General features: G+C 36.1%; 1 protein-coding gene across 10 annotated transcripts in view; it reads left to right on the top strand.

Annotated features, from left to right (window-relative positions):
• Nucleotides 1-20546, top strand: part of LOC123745836 (zinc finger and BTB domain-containing protein 24) — a 102440-nt gene that overhangs the window by 53317 nt on the left and 28577 nt on the right. For 2 of the 10 annotated variants that reach the window (XM_045726885.2, XM_069317575.1), the window contains exon 6: nt 11706-19255. The exons of 6 other annotated variants lie outside the window; for them this stretch is intronic. In XM_045726885.2, coding sequence (XP_045582841.1) covers nt 11706-12206 — 501 coding nt within the window. In that variant the 3' untranslated portion in view covers nt 12207-19255. Of the gene's footprint in view, nt 1-1664; nt 7460-11705; nt 19256-20546 lie in introns of those variants that run through there. 2 more of the 10 variants (XM_069317581.1, XM_069317579.1) reach the window with 2 other exon arrangements.

Here is a 20546-nt window from a genome sequence, read left to right as displayed (position 1 = left end):
AGAATCAGGCCTGTTCTATAAATTCATTAAAAGTAAATTGCAGGTAAAGGATAAAAATCAGAGGTTGAAAATGGGAACAGATTAATAGAGAATGAATCATGGAAACACTATATGATTTCATTTACCATGGAAATCATGTATTCCAGAACCTATGGAACAAATGGTTCCAAAGTGTGTTTATACAAAATGAAGTTTTCAGAGAACCAGACATGATACGAATTGTAGAGAATAACAGAGTACAGTACACAGAAGTGACTCGAGATGAAGTGGAAAAAATACTCAAGGAACTAAGTAGGAAAAAAGCCTGTTAGCCCAAATGGAGTTTCACCTTGAGTTCGAAGTGAATGGCCATCTGAGCTGAGCATTCCACTTAAACTGATTTTGCAGGCATCCTTATGTACAGGAATCGTAGCAGATAGAGTAAAGGGAAAAAGGCTAGCATAGTTCCAGTCTACCAAAATAGAAGCAAAAAAGACCCTCTGCTGGAGGATTGACAGGGAGACTTATGAAATGAATGAAAAAAAATTCTAACAGAAAAAGAAGGGCAGTAATTAAAGGCAATGTATCAGACTGCAGAAATGTTACTAGTGGAGTACCATAGGGTTCAGTTCTAGTTACCAATTATGGTCATTGTCTCTACAAATGATCTACTAGAATGAATACAGAATTATATGAATATGTTTCCTGATGATGCTAAAATAATTGTGTGAGGAGCATTGTGCTATGCTTCGATTATACATACAGTATGAGCATATATAATCACTTTTCAATGCATGGTGGAAAAATTTTAACCAAATTATTCACAATGTTTGTCAGAATATACAGCTGTTGTATGGTGCCTCTGTCTTAAATAGCACTTCACTAAACTAGAAAAGGTGCAAAGATAGGCAACTAAATGGCTTCCTGAACTGAGAAACAAGAGGTGCGAGGAAAGGTTAGTGGTGTTAAATATACCAAAGCTAGAGGGTAAAAAAGGTGATATGACCACTACAAAATAGTAACAGTAATCAACAAAATTGACAAGAATTTTTGCAAATTGGAACTTCAACAAGAAGAGGACATAGGCTCAAATTAAGGAAACAAAGCTGCCAAAAAGACATTGGAAAGTTCACTTTTGCAAAGCAGAGTGGTATACGGTTGAAACAAGTGAAGTAAGAAGATGGCAGGAGGCTAAAACCGTCGCTAATTTCAAAGTGTTACATGACAAAAAATACCGGGAAGACGGGACACCACGAGCATAGGTCTCGTCTGTAACTACACTTAGATATTTACTCTTGGATTATTTCTTCTGTAAGGGGCCCCAGGTTCTGATTCTGGTCTACAGTATACCAAACAAAACTCCTGTGATTCAATTGACCTCTTAGTGTGGACCTCAGCACAATAGCTTCTGGGAGCTACTGGTGCTCCTCCAGAAAGAGGCATTTCATTACATTCAATGCTAGGTTTTTTATAAGCTAGTTATTTTGCTTTAATACACAAATGGATAGGGAAGCTTGAATGTTTTGTTTTATTTTATTATTTTCAAACAGATGTTTGAAAATAATAAAGTATTAATTATTTTCAAACATCTGCTATAAACATAACAAATATGAATTATTTTACTTTTATCTAGTGTATATTTTCTTCCTTTCATGATATTTAAATAAGATAGGCATTTTCTGTAGGTAAGAGTGGAGAATGAAGACGAGTTGACAGACGGTGATGGAGTCCATGGAACAAGTAATGACCTCGCCAGCAGCAGCAGCACAAATCGGTGTCCCTTCTGTTCTTACGTCACTAATCGATCACATCGCTTGAAAATGCACATACGAACCCATACTGGAGAACGACCATTTGCTTGTTTACACTGTCCTTATCAGGCCTCAACAAGAGATCGCATGAAAATACATCTTCGAACTCATACAGGAGAAAAGCCATATACTTGTCCTCATTGCTCATATCGTGGTGTCAAGAAAAGTAATCTGGACAGACACTTACAAACTCATATGGATAAAGTGCCATGCTCTTGAGTGCACTATTCCTACAAATTTAGTTATAATATATTAGTCTTTAAGGCTAGACATCTTTAAGGGTTTTGCTACAGCCTTGTTTATTTTTATTTTATCCTCCTCTTTTTATATTATTTAATGATCATTATTAGAACTTAATTTTTAACTGTTAATGCTACTTTATTTTTACTAAAGATAATGGTTTTAAATTTTATCCTTGAACTCTTATATCTTCTATGGCATGTCCTTACCTGGAATTTCCCTCTTAGAAGGTGTCCATGACAGACAAGCTTTACTTTAGATAACTTTGTCTAAATACTCTGTAGTCTTCAAATCTGTTCTATTCTTCTTCTTCCAGCATATACTCTTCTATTTTTCCTTCCCATGTTGTTGGCTGCTTGCCAGTCATTCTTAACTCATTGCACTTCCTTCATGCAAATTATGATAAGTCTTACCATCCATTTTCCTCTTCACATGCTTAAATCATTTTAAAATATTTATTTTAATCCATTCTCCCATTTTATGAGTCACATCTTTATGCATCTCTAATGTGCTTCATCTTCAAACACTTCCAAATTACTTATACTGTACCTATTTCTGTCAATTTAGTATTACTACATCTATAGTTTGTCTATATATCTCAGGGCCTGAAGGGATAATGGTTCTACCTTTTAGTTACCATGTGTTAGTTCTAAGGATCAACATCCCCACAGCCCGAATCTTTAACCAGGCCTTGTGGTTGGTGGTCCTGTCAACCAGGCTACTAGATGCAGGTACTCACAACCTGTACATCTGAATCACAGCCTGGTTGACCAGGTATCCTTTTGAGGTGTTTATCAAGTACTCTTTTGAACATATCTTCTGTGATTCCTTGAAAGATGTGATTTACATCAGTTTGGAGGTTTGCTGTGTTCTTGATGTATATTGTCTACTTTCATAAAAAATTTTGTGTCATCTGCAAAGGATGATACGATACCATAGTTTCTATCTTTGTCTATGTTTGATATGAGGATGAGAAAAAGTACTGGAGCAAGCACAGTACCCTGAGGAACAGCTTTCCATAATTGATGATCTGGATTTTACTTTGTTGACTATTATACATAAGGTTCTGTTCATTAGGAAATTAAAGATCCATCTTCCTACTTGGCCTTTAAGTCCTCTTGTGCACATTTTGTGTGCAATAACACCATAGTTACACTTGCCATGTAATCTTTTTTCATATTTCTAAGACCCATTCTCCCTTGGATTTCTATGTATTTTTGGACTGCTCTCTCATATTCCCTTTCGTATAGTTTTATATTTTCACCATACTGATCCCATATACCTTTTTAAAAAGCTTGATTTTTTCCTGTGTTATATTTCCAATTTAATTTGTACTTAACATCACAGTTTATTTAATTAATCTATAATGTACAGCAAAATCTACCACTTCCCTTTTTCAGTTGCTCATTGTAAGCTAAACACATTCTGTAAATCTTACTTCCCTTTTTGTTGTCAATATTATATCGTAAGCAGAATAGCTTGTCAGTAGAGACCCCCAGTCTTTCCAAGTCACTTATTTGACTTCTGTCTTGCCTAGTCAGGCTTTTATCTTTTTCATTAATCCTTAGAAGAATATATAAAGTACATTAATCCTTCCATTGCGCGAGTCAATCAGGAATGACCACAGCATATCTATATGACTTACATGCACCAATTGTCTAGTGATGATTTAACATACCTCGTAAGATTTAAAATTCATGCAGGAACACAGGGTTCACATTAACTTTCTCAGGCCTCCAGTAAACAGATGCCATTTTGAAAAAATCCTGGACACAATTCCTGGGTGTCATGGCCTTGATACTGAGTGAACAACCAGCTAAAAGCACCGCTGTTCAACATGTGTCCACAACATCGATGTAAATGACAAAATATATAAGTACCAGGTAACTGCAATTATTGTGTGATAATTGTATCATAGAAGATCCTGACTGTGATAGACTATATACATTGTTCAGATATCAGTGAAAATAATGCTGTTATAAAGTTCATAGTGTTATGCATTCAACCAAAGTACTCGGCCATTGTTTGGTGCATCTAAGCTTCTTGAAACTAGAGTTCATTTTTCTTTCAAAATTAAACTTGTGGAAAATTATTCATTTTCAGGATTTAGTGACCAAGATTCTGATAATAGAAGCATTTTGCCTAGAATTAGCAATGTGCATAGTATAGTGGGAGAAGGAATTTTGACAAGTCAGGTGGCATTATGAGCTGACTAGCAATTGGTGGCACAGTGCTGCTTGAACTCGCCGGAACAGCTTAGTGGTTCATTATGGTGCACAAAATGTAGATTGTCATATACTGTAATGTGTGTATATAGTGTAATAACAGCAAAAACATCATGTTTTATTGTTCAAAGAATATAATGTTTAACTCATATTAGTGATACAAATATACCTCTGTGTGTATATCACTATTCTACACTTTCTATGATACAAATAATAATATTGACAGGACAGTAAAACATTGCACTTTAAAAACTATAGTAAAAAAAATGTGGTACTATGCTGAATTCTGATAACTAGTTATAAGATTATTACAATTACCAGAAATGGTTAGTGGTTCATAATGGTGCACGAAAATGTAAATACAGTGTAGTATATATGCTGCATATACATAATACATATAGTGTATGTATACACTAGCCAGAAATGATTAGTGGTTCATAAAGGTGCATGAAAATGTAGATACAGTAGTATATATGCTGCATATGCACTATACATATAGTGTATGTATACACTATGTATATGTGTGTGTTTTTAATCACGTGTTTATTTTCGTGATTTACGCACACACACATATATTATATATATATATATATATATATATATATATATATATATATATATATATATATAGTGTATGTATACACTATAGTGTATTATACACTATACATATACAGTAGTGTATATGCAGTGTAATAACAGCAAAAATACTGCTTTATATTGTTTTAATTATATAATAGTTTCAATAATATACGCACCATATTTTTGAGTATAGCGATGTTCTGCACATTTTATTGTATAAATTTATCAAATTACACACTATAGAATAATATTACTGTAAAAACTAGAGAAAAGCCAGAGACATTGTAATAGATAAGTAAAAATATCTTCGCGCAACTCCCCATCCCAGAATTGAGCTGGGGCATGCCGCTGCAGAGTGTCTGCTCTGTCATTGCCCATAAATTCCCAGAGTTCCCACCACCTTTTTGACATTCCTCCTATTCTAACCATTTTCTGAGCTTTTCCTGATTTTAGCCCAATATTGGCTCCTAATACTTCTGATTCTACATGCTGACAGAATTTTCCCACCACTTCTAATTACAACATTTTCATGCATAATATCAAATTAGCTCATGTGAAATATGCTTTTCCTTATGTAACTGTCTCATAATGCTTATATAAAGATCCAGTACTTCCATTCATGTCTTTTTTGGAAGGGTCGAATGGTGGCTACCTGAAATTTACAGGGAGTCACTATTCGGTTGGCTCACTGACAGCTCCCTGTCCAGAGAGCACCTACAGAGGGTAACATTCATCAGTGTTAACATACTGTGTAATAAATATAGGTTTGTTCTCATAAAGATTAATATTATACAATAAAATTCAACTTATAATTTGGCATAGGTTATGTTAGGTGTTTAGGTTCTGTTGGCAATGTCACTCAAGAAGTGCTTGAAAAAAGTGCATATGTCATCAGTTGTGAGTCGTGTGTAAATTGTTTTTCCATTCATAAACAGGGGGTATGGCAGCTGGATTAGTGAGAATTTGGCCTTTGTTGATGAGGATTGGCTGTTCACCTTCATTTGACTCAGTGTTTCTCCTGAGCCATCTTGGTCTGTGGGTAAGGTGTTGGTCTTTCTTTCCTCTCCTCTGTTCTGTCACCCCTTTGATCCATTATGCACTTTTTAAGGCTCTCTTTTTGTTGGCCCTTGCTTCTAGTTGACATTGAAAAGTGGGAGTTTTTTTCCTGGCCCTTCTGGGAAGTTTTTTTATTTGCAGCCTTCTCCTCCTTTATTTTGCCAAGAATGAGATGATTGACTTCCAGTGGGGTAATTACCTAAGTGTAGTTACAGGATGAGAGGTATGCTAAAGGTCTTTTAGTTGTTGTGCATCATTTGTTATGTCCAGTTGTGGTGGTTCATCACTATCTGCACACCACTTGACCTGCTTTGCTGGATGCTTTACTGATTTTGTTTCCTTGGTTCTGAGACAAGACTTGATTGTCACAAGTCCACAGTGTCATTACATCTAGCCAACCTGTAGGCTACCCTCAGGCCCACGATGTTTGCAAGTTTGTGACTTTATCCGCAGTTTTTCTCAACATGTCATGGGCTGTGACTTGGGCTCTGAAGTTTTGGAGGTCTAACAGGATCCTGGCAGCTAGCTATGTAGTCATTATTCCTGATCCTCATGGGGCTTGTGTTGTCTTGGGGGGTTAGAATCCTATTTGTGGTTGCTGACTTGTTTCTTTTATTTCTGTGAAGCTTTCAGTTCTCTTTCTTTCTGTTTTCTTGATGAGGGTGATCGTAACAGTACCCTGTTCCCCGTGCCTCAGTGACATGGGAGACCAGTTTCGGGTTCCGGTCTCCAGTAGTCATTAATGACTTCTGTGGCTGATGAGACTCATGCATGTGGAGCTACCTCAGCAAACTAGCTTCAGGAAGGCACTGAGGCCTCAACCAGAAAGAGTCATTTCATTACAGTACAGTACATTCAAAACTGTTTTTTTTTCACCGCCATTATCTTTTCCCTCCCACCCCTCCCTTTTTTCTTTCTTTATTTAAATCCAACTTCAAAGACTTTATTCATAAATGTTTATACATTGATAGTTGAGTTAGTTTTTTGTTTACCATAATTTTTTATCTATATCTGCTTTAGATTACAGCCCTGCATTTTGTTGATACTTCTGAATGTCTTCATAGCTCTCACATAACCATTATATAATGTATATACAGAACATATTTTGATCAGTTTTCTGTAAAATGATTATGTATTACTGACTTTCAGTACAGTACAGTACTGAATATACATAAGGATATTACACTTAAGTGAGAACAAACATAATATACAAATTGCATACTTTATTGTGTGTCAATGTTATTCTTTTGGTTTAATACAAATCTGGCAAATTTATTGCAGTGCATCAGTTAACTATCGGTTATATGGCTCATTTGGGTTGAATGGGATTTCCACTATTCATTTAAAGTAAGGAAGTGGAGTTTTATGTTAATTATACTGTATTCTTGTTTACTCTAATTTTTATGTTTAAGTTTTGCACTTTGTATAGCAAAGTATATATCTTTACGACTTTGTATATCTTTATAACTTATTAACTAACATTTGTAGTGCATAGTAAGATATTTAAAAGGATACATTTGTAAATTTTATACACTACATTTTCCTGCATTAAATTTTTTCTAACCTGGAGTTTATTTTTTTGTATTTGTCCTTTTATGTGTTGGAGAAATTAAAATGTTTGTAAATTTCACTATCATAAATAGTTAATATAGTGTTTTCAATTGTGTCTATGCATGTACAGTATTCATGATTGTCCTGATAATGAGATTAATATAACTAACTGAACGTGTTAATTTGTTCTGTATACACTACAAAATTGGCAAAATTTTGGTGGGTTAGCTAATACATACTGTATTACAGTTTCAGTAGCTGTAAAGCAGTTTGGAGATTCTAGACTTCTGATGAGTTTCACTATAGCTGTACAGTGGAACCTCAGTTGACGACCGCCCTTCTTTACAAATTTTTTGGGTTACAATCTCAATTTCTTTGTAAAATTTGACTTGGTTGGCGACCTTACCGGTCATTTGGGCAACTCATGAAAATGACCTTACCGGTCATTTTCATGAGTTGCCCAAAAATGATGCACTAAGTTCATTTGGGTTACAATGATGAAGATAGTAGGGAAGGTGGTTACAGGAGGAGGTTAGTATATTGAAAGTGGTTATGGTGATGAAGATAGTATATACAGTGGAGATAGTATATAGTGAAAATACAAGATGATGGGAGAGGGGGGGACAGTAGTAAGATGAGGGGAGTGGTGAGGACAAGGGTACAATGAGGGGAGAGGTGGGATGAGGGAATGATGAGGGGGAGAGGGAGGAATGAAATGAGGGAAGAGGAGGAACAGGGAGTAAAAGTGAGGAGGGGGAAGATGAGGGAAGGGAAGGAAGGCCACAGGGGAAGAGATGGTGTGTAATGGGGGGTAGAGGAGGGGGATTCATTACAACCAGAGATGCCTCCAGGAGGCATTTGCATTTTTTTTTCATACCCCAACTGTTTCTCGTAATCCATGAAAATCATTAAAAATGTGATTGGAGCCTTATTAACAGAATTACCATTTATACCCTAATATTTCCCATGCTCAATGGGCTGATTTCACTGAGCGAAATTTAATTTCAACCTGTCATATGAAATATAACTACGAAGAAAAAATGTCTGTAAAGATATTTAACATCTAGCATATTTCCCATTCCCTAGCCTTGAAATCTCATTTTCAAAGGAAGATGGGCCCATATTTTACTGAACAAAAACTTCTGCAACTGGAAATAAAAAAGAACCATATCATTTTCTTTTGAATATACACAATGGCTTTCCCAAGGTCTCCAACTCTTTCTTTAATCCTATGTCTATCTATGAAAATCATTTAAAAGATGATTGGTGGCCTATTAAAAGAGTTACCATTGATACCCTCATATTTCCCATGCTCTGTGAGCTGATTTCACTAAGGAAAAGGAAAAAGCAATGTAAAGGATCTAGGAGTAATCATGTCAGAAGAATCATGTCTTATCTTTAAAGAACACAATAAAGTAGCTGTCATGACTGCAAGAAAAATGACAGGTTGGATAACAAAAACCTTCCAAACAAGGGATGCTATACCAATGATGATACTTTTCAAGACACTAGTGCTTTCTAGGGTGGAATATTGTTGCACACTAACAGCCCCATTCTCAGCCAGAGAAATTGCTGACCTGTGGAGCGTGCAAAGATTTTTTAGCGATAGAATCCACTCTATAAGTCATCTTAATTATTGGGTCCGATTAACAGTTCTAAATCTGTACTCTCTAGAGCACAAACAAAAGAGATATATAATAATCTACATGTGGAAAATATTAAAGGGGGCTGGTTCCAAATCTGAACATGAAGATTACATCACATGAAACCAGTATGTATGGCAGGATGTGCAAAATAGCCCCACTGAAAAGCAGAGGTGCAATAGATTCGCTGAGGGAGAACTCTTATCAACATCAAGGCCCCAAGACTTTTCAATACTGTCCCGCTGCACATAAGGGGCATAACTGGTCAGCCTCTCACAGTGTTTAAGAGGAAACTATACAAACACCTTGAAAGAATACCTGACCAACCAGGCTGTGATCCATATGTCAGGCTGCGATAGCCATGTCCAACAGCCAGGTTGACCAGACGACCAACTGGGAGGCCTGGTCAGAGACCGGGCTGCGGGGCCATTGAACCCCGTAATCTCTATAAGGTAGGAAATATTTTATTTTAACCTTTGATGTGATTGGCAACTTTTCCACTAGACTGTGAACTCTGTCCCAACATTCTAAGCAAATCCACACATTCCCTGCATCAAAGAATTTTTGTTCATCAAATCGGGTAAGTAAATCCGGCCTGGAAAGTGTGATTGCCTAAGTGTAGTTACAGGATGAGAGCTATGCTCATGGTGTCCTATCTTTCCAGTACTCTTTGTCATATAACGCTTTGAATAGGTTTTGCATGTTTAATGCCTCTTCTCTCTCCTCGTAACTCTTGTCTTTCAGTTCCGAAAGCCATTTTGTGGCATGCCTTTGCACTTTTCCAGTTTATTTATGTTTTTCTTGAGATATGGGCACCATACAACTGCTGCATACTCTAATTTTGGTGTCACAAAAGTCATGAACAGTTTCTTTAGTATTTCCCCATCCATATACGGTAATTAAAAGCAAATCTGAAGTTGGAAAGCAACACACACGCTCCTCTCACAGTGTTCTTTATGATCCTCTGGTGTCAGTTTACTATCGAAAACCACCCCTAGGTCTCGGTATTTATTAGAGTTCTTTAATTCCTTTCCGTATAATTTGTAAGTTGTGTGTGGTCTGTTTTCTCCAATTCTAGAGATGCCATAACATGGCATATATTCATATGTATGAATTCCATTTCCCACTTGAGACTCCAACCACTTATTTTATCTAGATCAATTTCAAGAGCTTGACAATCGTCTGTGTGCGTTCTTAACCAGAGATTTGCCGAATTGAGGTTCCACTGCATACCGTATATAAAATAGAAATGTCTGTGTGTGTTTGAGGTTGGAGGCTAGGCAGATAAGAGGAGAAGAAAGGGTGAGTATGTGGTTGTTGCAGGTGGGTGGGATGTTGTCATGAGTTGGTGGGAGTTGTCACAAGCTGGTGGGTGGGTGGTTGTTGAGGGCGGGCAGTTGTTTCAGGTGGGTGGGTGTGGGTTATGGTCAGGTTGCAGGTTGCTATGGATAAGTGGGTGGTTGTCATGGACAGGTTGATGTTTGTCACAGGTGCGTGGGTGGTGTCGCAGCAGGTGGGTGGGTGGTTGTTGTGGACAGGTGGGTGAGAGGTTGTCGTGGGTGGATGGTTGACTGTATCAGGCAAGCAGGTGGTTGTTGCTTGTGGGTAGGTCATTCTTGTGGGCAAGCTGGTGGTTTTTGCGGGTGGGAGACAGATGGTGAGAGGGAAGGGGATAAAGGAAGCAATAATCCTGTTGGGGAAAAGGATTCAGAGAAGTGTACATGTGCTATCCATGTGGGTCTCATGTCTGCCAACTATGTCCTCACTGACATTTTATACTCTACTCTAAACAGAGCATTAATGTCAAGATAAGCTGTTTTTTCGTAAATATTACGATAGTGTTTTTTCATTATTACGTAATTATTTTTATGTTTTATTATTGTTCTGTTGGAATATTAAGATAATAAGCTATACAAAAAATTATTTTAGAAAAGATTCGATAGTTTTAGATTTGGGTGGTGACAAGGACTAGACCTATCCACCAGACCAGATGTTGATGTTTTGTAAGCCAGAATTATTTCCGCAAATACTGAAGTTACTTCATATTACAGAATATATTTTTGGTAGCAGATTTTGTTTAGTAATATTATTAGGATAATAATAGCCTATCAAAACACTTGATTTAGAAATGATTTATTAGTTTAAAACTTTTGAGGTGATAGGTTGGTGATTTCTGGCTGTGCATCTAGAACAAATGTGCTCACCACGTGCTCCACCAAGCACCTGCCTCGATGGAGCAGGAGAGTAAATCTGTCCTGTAAAGTGTGCATTGCATCTGGAGATTCCGCAAAACGAGGTTCGTCAAATCGAGGTTGCACTGTAATGTGACTTAATTATATGGTATTTTTTAATTAAGTTTGCCTACATCATAATGGCTGACTGAATTATTCTTACATTACGTAAGAAAATTACAGTATAGGAGTTATATGATAGCAGTTAAGTTTTACTGCAGGAATTTTTACAGGCTATTCATGCCCGTGCCACCTCTTGGGTGGTCTAATCTTTATCAATCATCTGCAGGAATTTGAATCTAGAACTATTTACTCCAAAATATTGTAATTGTGAGTCTTCCTTATTGCATTGAGGATTTTAGCCTTGAATAATGTGAAAATCTCCCACAGGTGGGACTGGAGCTCAACGATCATTGGAGAGAAGAAATAAAACCCATACAAGTTGGGCATGGCCTCACTTCTCCTGCCAACCCTAAGCAACGTTCACTTAATCCATGTGGCTTAAATCAAGCTATTAATGATATAAAGAAGACCATTTATAACCAAAAATTGAAGAAAATGTATTCCTGTCCATATTGCTCCTTTCGTGCTTCACAGAATTATTTGTTAAAGTATCACGTTCGTACCCATACGGGTGAGAAGCCATATACTTGTAATTTATGTTCACAAAACTTTGCTACAAAGAGTACACTCCGAACTCATATTATGACACATACGGGTGAAAGACCATTCTCATGTCATCTTTGTTCATGGAAGTTTTCTCGTAGCAGCACCCTTAAATCTCATATGATGAGGCACACTGGTGAAAAACCATATTCCTGTAACCAGTGTACATATCGCTGTTCACAAAAGAGTGACTTAAAGAAACACAGTAATACACACATTAAGTAGAAAGCTATTATTTTTAAGCATTGCCAGCAAAATAATTCTTGCAAAAGTCTTACAGTACATTGATATTTTACTCAGATCATGAGGACATATTTATTTGTCATTGAACAAAATACATAAATGCAAATGTCTTGGGATATTCAGTTTTCTAATTTAAAAGTTATTCTGGAGTCAGTTGCTAAGGTATTGCTCTAAAATAATAATTACAGTAAAAATAATAATTTATGCCAAGATTTATGTTAATTTAAATGAGTTACAATTAAACATTTATTCTGTTTGGTTGCATAAAGCAAAAATACCTTTCATGTTAGAGTTTGTGTGAAACAGTCAACCCATATGCTCTGAAAGCATCACCAGATAATCTAATATAAATGTACTTCATTTTAGATTTATCAAATTACAATTGCCGTTATAAGTTTTTTGAAAGTTATTTTGTTGTAAACTATTAATTTTTACACTATACCATATCTTTTTAATATGACTGAGTTTGACATGCTTGACATTCTTTTCTCCTTGATTGATACAAGTAATTACCTAAGTGTAATTACCTAAGTGTAGTTACAGGATGAGAGCTACGCTCGTGGTGTCCCGTCTTCCCAGCAGCAAGTGGTCAATATTTTGTGCTATCTTTAATAATGCAGTGTTTCAACATTTGCCATGCATTTATTTTTTCTGTATTAGCAAGTATGAAGTATTGTGTACAGTACTTTACAGAATTTTTCTGAGTTGTCATTTGATTCAGGAATCTGAACAAATCTGAACATGTTAAGCTTATGATTTTTTTCTGGGAGGGCTCCTGTGGTGGTTTTTGGTGCTTGCAAAGAGGCAAACTCCATTCAGTTCAATCCACGTCAGACCCTAGTGAGTCGTGTAAGCCTACCATGGACCAGAGGCCAAAATTTGGCCCCCCTCTAAAGAGGTGTATGTGGAGCAGGTGATTGTAAATCACCTTAACCAAAAAAAGAAGTCACCAGAAAGGAGATTGTGTCAAAACAGGCAACAGCAATTTAAACTAACTGATACAAAACAGGAGAGCAAAGCCCCAAGACTCAAGAATCACTTGGTAATTACCTAAGTGTAATTAACTAAGTGTAGTTACAGGATGAGAGCTATGCTTGTGGTGTCCCATCTTCCCAGCACTCTGTCATATAACTTTGAAATTACTGATGGTTTTGGCCTCCATTACCTTCTCGCTTAGCTTGTTCCAACCATCTACCACTGTTTGCAAAAGTGAATTTTCTCATATTTCTTTGGCAGCTTTGTTTAGTTAGATTAAATCTATGACCTCTTGTTCTTGAAGCTTTCCCTATTTTCTCAGGAATTCTTCCCTATCACTTTTATCTATTCCCATTATAATTTTGAACGTATTAATCATATCGCCTCTTTTTATTCTATCTTCTAGTTTTTGCATATTTAATGCCTCTAACTTCTCCTCGTAGCTCTTGTCCTTCAGTTCTGGAAACCACTTAGTTGCATGTCTTTACACCTTTTCCAGTTTGTTGATGTGCGTCTTAAGATACAGTTTGGGCATCATACAACCGCTGCATATTTCAGCTTTGGTTTAAAAAAAAGTCGTGAACAATTTCTTCAGTATTTTGCCATCCATGTATTTAATAGCAATTCTGAAGTTAGAAAATGTAGCATAGGCTGCTCACACGATGTTCTTTATGGGGACCTCAGGTGATAGTTTTCTATCTAGAACCACCCCTAGATCTCTTTCTTTAAAAAGTTCTCATATAATTTATAGGTTGTGTGGGGGTCTATGTTCTATTCCACATTCCATAACATGGCATTTATTCACATTAAATTCCATTTACCAAGTGTGCACTTATTTTTTCCAGGTATTCTTGAAGAGCATGACAATCATCTAAGTTTCTTATCTTCCCTATTATCTTAGCATCATCAGCAAACATGTTCATAAAATTCTATATTCCATTTGGTAGATCGTTTATGTAGACAGTGAACATTACTGGTGCAAAAACTGAACCCTGTGGTACTCCACTCTTGACATTCCTCCAATCCGATACATTGCCTCTGATTACAGCCCTCATTTTTCTGCCGGTTAGAAAATGCAGCACTTCTAATGTTTGTTTTCCCTGTGCACCACCAGGGGAATGTGCACCTTCCTGAACTATCATCTCAGTCATGTTACCTCTCTTATGTTAAACATGTTTACTGTTACGTGTACACTCCTCATCCTGCCCTAGTGCCCTTCGGGTGTCAGTTTTTCAGATAAGTGCTGGCCATCATGACCTGTGTTTCATGTCATGCAGGGCCATTTGTTTGTGTATTTGTTTCGTGGTTTAGTGAATGTTTTATGAGGCATGTTTAATTATGCCTGAGTTCTTGCGTGGTCTTTGATTAACTGTCTTGAACTGCATAGCGTAATCATTTCTAGGTGTTTACTGATTTGCCCATTCATGGTTACTTGGTGGATTTGGGAGGCTCTCTCTGAGAGACTGGCTTCCTGTTAGAAGAACCCTCATCCCTGTCTGTGCATGGGTCTCTGACTCCACTGCAAGATCTAGGGGATGGGGCAGTCTGATTTTTATCTTAAGAGTCACACTGGTAGTTCATGTGCTACAGCATACCACTCATGTCTTTAACAGCTGCTCTTTTCTATACACTGTTTTGTGTGTTTGTAATATTCAGTGAGCAACTCCTGTCATTCTGCCCTTGTTACTCCTGGGAGGAGGTTTTGGAGCAGGTCTTCACCCATTGTTGGTTGGAGTAGGCTCCTGGAAGAGTCATGTTTTTGGGCCATTGCAATTCATCGACTTCCACTTCTGGTTGATGTTCCCTGCACACATTTCAGAGGGATGCATGAGCTTGGGGTTCTCCTTGCTGGCCCCTTTTGCAGCTCAACCCTTTGACCAGGGTGTGAGGGGATGTCTGGCCTGTTCATGAGTTCATGACAGCTCATTATTTAGTGAACAGTCTTGGCTTGAGGCAATGCTGTCCCATTTTCTATGGTTTGTTTGCCTCACCATTGTTTGTTTTGACTCACCTTTTCTGGTGGTATTTTCTTGGTTAGGGTAATCTACAAATCCCTGTTCTTTGCACATCTTTAGAGAGAGAGAGAGCCACATTTTAGCCGCTGGTTCCTGGTAGATTTATATGACTCACAAGTGCCTGGAATTGATTGAATTGGGTGGAGTTTGGTAGGTAGAAAGCACCAAGAAGCCACCAATGACCCTATGGAAAAGGAATTTCATTACATTAACCCTTGGATTTTTTGTTTGTTTTGTTTTTCCAACCACATGAGTTACAGTGCAGGAGTCACTTTCTCAGATTGTTTTCCTGTCTGCTTCTTCAACACACAATACTGTATTATAGTAGTTTACTAACAGAGGTAATACTGAAATGTAGGTTATTATTAATGCTCTATATAATGGCTTAGTAGCAGAAATATTGTCTGCACTATTTACTGTACAGGTATTTCACTTTTTTCCTTTATTTGTATGCCTCTTGGCTGTTATGAATATTTAGTCTTAAAAGATTGTGAGTTCAGAAAGGCATTTGCATTGCCATACTGTTTATGTATCCCTTTGCAGTTCTAGGCCATCTTTGTCTAAATAGATTTGATTATCTTTATGGATTTCGTATGTTGTTAGTAAACTGGATAATTAATAACAGTTGGGTAATAATTGTTTATACTGAAATTTAATTATTATCTTATATGATTTTAATACTTAATAGATATACAGTATTAAAACTTCAGTGATATAGGACAATATATTTTCTGAAATATAAGGGTGTACCATAATAATCAACACAAATATGTAATAAGTAAGTTTAAACATTTCAGCATAGAAACTATCCAAAAAGGTTAAGGATGCTTGTAAGCAGCTCAAACTTTACTAAGATAAAAATTGCAAAAGCATCACTATAATTCATCACTTACATTTTCTACAACTACACTCAAAAGAAACTATTTATAAATACAGTATTGGAAAGCCAACAATCTCCTCCTATTTCTCCCAGATTGTACCTGCTACTGTACTGTACTGTACTGTACTGTACTGTACTGTACTGTACGGTACTGTACTGTACTGTACTGTACTGTACTGTACTGTACTGTACTGTACGGTACTGTACTGTACTGTACTGTACTGTACTGTACTGTACTACCTTGTGGGAAACAAATGCAGACAAATGAGGTTGTAAGTATCCAATAACTTGTTAACACTTCACTTGTCCCTCACTACTGTTATTTGATCAAATTGATACTTCTCAACAATGTCTAAATCTCTCTTGTGTATTAACAACAAACATACAATAGTAGTGTTTAGATTTACTGAAATCTAAGAAATATGGCATACGAAAAGATAATCATATTTTTGTTGATCAATGCTGAAGGTATAAAAACTTACATGCAACAAAGTTTTTTGTTGTTGTTGTACTGTATGTATATATGGATCAGAATGGAAATTGTATAAATTGTAACTTCTTTCAGTTATTCTTGGTTATTTATTATTTCCAGTTTTGCATATTTCAGATAATGTATATACAGTACTGTATAATAAACAGCTATATGTGTATTTAAAACACCACATTGATGAAAATACAGTACTGCAAATAATCATCAGTACCGTATTAGTATTTTTAATTCTGTACATCATTTAACCTTAGCTGACAAGAGTTAATGCTATAGCTACTGCCCCCCAAAAAGGTGTATATTTATGCTGCATATACACACACATATATGAACTTGGATAACTATGAAGGCAAATGAAACAAGAAGTTACTTAAGCACTTTAATGTTAATAGCTCCTCTGCCCAAGGGCTAATCAACACATCTTCAGAAGTAAAAAGATATGTAATTAATTTGAAACAACATAAGTAATTTATTGTTTCATTTTTCTTCATAGTCATAGTTGTACAACTTCATATTTTCATCACATGGTAATTTCTTCATGATCTACAGATGTATATGTGTGTGTACATGTTTGTGTATAATTACCTAACTAGTTACAGAATGAGAACTATGCTTGTGGTGTTCTGTCGTCCCAGCACACTTTGTCATGTAACGCTTTGAAACTACTGATGGTTTTGGCCTCCACTACTTTCTCGCTTGTTCTAACCATCTACCACTTTCTTTGCAAAAGAAAACTTTCTAATATTTGTTGGCATCTTTTTCCTTAGCTTGAATCTGTGACTTCTTGTTCTTGAAGTTGCTAATTTCAGGAATTCTTTGTCAATTTGGTCCATTTCCGTTATTATTTTGTAAGCGGTGATCATATCGCCTCTATTTTCTTCTGTCTTCTAGTTTTGGCATATTTAACACCTCTAGTCTCACCTCATAACTTTTGTTTTTCTGTTCTGGAACCATTTTGTAGCATGCATTTGCACCTTTTCCAGTTTATTTATTTGCTTCTTGAGATATGGGCACCATACAACTGCTACATATTCCAACTTTGGTCTCACCAAAATTGTGAACAATTCCTTTAATATTTCACCATCCATGTTTTTAAAAGCAATTTTGAAGCTAGAGCGCATGGCATGGGATCCTTGTAAATTGTCCTTTTGTGTGGTCTTGGGACAGTCTACTATCCAGAACCACTTCTAGATCAATTATTTCTTTGTATGAGATCTTTACTGTCTTTCCACATAATTTGTAGGTTGTGTGTGACCTATTTTTCCTATTCCATATTTCATAATGTAGCATTTATCCGCATTGAATCCCATCTGTCTTGTGTTGCCGCATTCACTTATTTTGTCCAGGTCATATTAAAGTTCATGACTGCCATCTAAGTCTCCTATTTTCCCCTAGTAGCTTAGCATCATCAGGCAACATGTCCATATGATGACTAGAAGATGAGGAGACAATGATGTTTCGGTCCATCCTAGACCATTATCAAGTCGATTGTTGACTTAATAATTCTCCAGGACAAATTGAAACGTCGTCGTCTTCTCATCTTTGGGTGTGTGATTTAGTCTTCATTAGAACTATGTATGACTTTTTCTATATATATCTACTAATGTTCCTGTGCATAAAGATGTATGGAAAAATCAATTGAAGTGGAATACTTAACTGAGGTGTGCAGGCGATGAGTCACAATAGTTCTGTGCAGTTCTTTATAATCCAAGGTGAGACCTCATCTTGGCCACCTGCTTTGTTTCAACCTAGCTCCTTGAGCACTTTTCAAAGATTCTTTCTATCTCTCATCTCACTGCCATGCAATAAGTTTTTCCTTGTTTGTATTGCTGGTTCTCTTTCAATTTCTGTTGAACCACTCCTGTTTTCTAATTCTGCATCTCTGTTGGTATAAATTTTGATGTGCCTTCATTTATTTCATACAGTTTGGCAAATATTTTATTTATTTACTTGTCTGACAACACATCTTTCCAATCAGATTCATTAAAGAACTTGTTGAGTTCCTCATTGTATCATTCATCATTATATCATTCCTCGTTGTTCCTCATACTGTCTTGAAATTTTGTTTTTCACTTCCTCTATTCTCCTCTAGATTATGACGCATTACATATTTTTTTCCAAAAGGACATAGTCGCTCCCACCCAAAGGAGGACGGTATTGAATGTCAAATAGTCAGTTATGACTCAGGCATGGATCACTTAATTCTTTCATACTGAAGTGGCAGCCCAAGGAATGTTTAAAATTCACGTTGGGCAGCAGTTGGTGCCTCTGGAATCCTTCCCTACTATTATTTGCTCTGTAGCTTGGTTGATAGAGTGATAGTCTCCCGTGCTTGGAGAAGGTGGTTCGAGGCTCCTAGTGCCCTACTGAATGAAATGTTGTTATCCACGTTTATTGTGATTGACAATTTATATTCACATGTTTGTTTATACTTCATAGACTACCTGTCTCAGAAGTAGTTTGCCCAGTAACATATACAGTATGTTTATTGGTATTGTAAGGTGTTTCAGAAGTTTATGATAAAATCTAAACAATATTTGGGTTTTATCTTCTTTAAAACACTATACATTAGTTTATCCAGAATATTTGCTGTTACAGTATTCAGTATTAGAATTCAAATCCTTCTCTGAGCATCACATTGTATAGTTTCTGAATTAAACAGTTTTAATATTTCTATCCTTTTTCATGTTTTAAAAGTTTTTATAAGTTTGCTTCTTCTGGTTAAGAATTAAGTAGCATTTAAAGTGGAATGCTTCACTTAGTCTTAGGCATGTTGTTAATATCCTGCCAGTAGCTTATAAATATTTTCTGTAAATTATCCTTTTTCGAGAAAACCATTACATTTGTCCATGAAACATGTTAAATGAGTAACTTTTATTCTACTAGATAAGAAAATACTTGAAAACCTAAAACGATTGCATTTGAATAGTATGGAAATTTTGAATGACTTCTTTGAGCAGAAACCAAAAGATGGTAATAAGTTTTCCAATGTTTGAATGATAACTCTTTTGTTGTCTTTTCATGACAATTGATATACGTCAGAATTTCTCATCCTACAGTACCAGGTATCATCAGTTGATGTTCAGGTATCTTCTGCCACTTCTTTGCATCTGAATCATATACTATTGTTCCCCTAACATTAGTACATCTCACAGCCAATGCCATTCATTTGGAAAATACCTCTCATATCATCTGCTGAAATTGCAGTTAATCGAATGATTGCATTGTGAAATGTTTATAAAAAACATATACAGTGGAACCTCGATTAACGAATTTAATCCATGCTGGCACCGAGCTCGTCATTTGAAATGATTGTTTTTCAAAATGAATTTCCCCATTTAAAATATTGGAAATAAATATAATCCGTTCCACCACCGAAAAACATCAATATGATATTCAATTTTTAAATAATGGAGCAGCCTACCTGACATACACTAAAAGAACCTTTATAAAATTTTTCCTTGTTTCAAATTTTTTTATTATTTTTTTTAATAAGAAACTTGGAGCAGCCTACCTAGCATACACTAAACAAACCTTTATGACATTTGTTCTTTCTTCAACTTTGTTTACTTTTTTTTATTTTGTCATTTTTTATAGCAAAAGGTTCATTCAGTGTATGTCAGGTAGGCTGCTCCATGTCTCTTAAAAAAAATAAAAAAAATAAATAAAAATTGTACAAATTTGAAACAAGGAAAAATGTCATAAAGGTTCATTCAGTGTTTGTCAGGTAGGATGCTCCATTATGACAATTTTTCTTTGTTTCAAATGTGTTCAGTTTGTTTTGTATTTTCATTTATTTATTAATAATGGAGCAGCCTACCTGGCACACACTAAAGACCACATAAAGAACGTTGTGAGAGGAGCCTATGCCATGCTTTCTAACTTCAGAATTGCTTTTAAATACATGGATGGCGAAATACTAAAGAAATTGTTCACGATTTTTGTTAGGGCAAAGTTAGAATGTG

The sequence above is a fragment of the Procambarus clarkii genome, chromosome 88, assembly GCF_040958095.1.
Source record: "Procambarus clarkii isolate CNS0578487 chromosome 88, FALCON_Pclarkii_2.0, whole genome shotgun sequence".
Classification (NCBI taxonomy): domain Eukaryota; kingdom Metazoa; phylum Arthropoda; class Malacostraca; order Decapoda; family Cambaridae; genus Procambarus; species Procambarus clarkii.
This window is presented reverse-complemented; position numbering and strand designations above follow the sequence as displayed.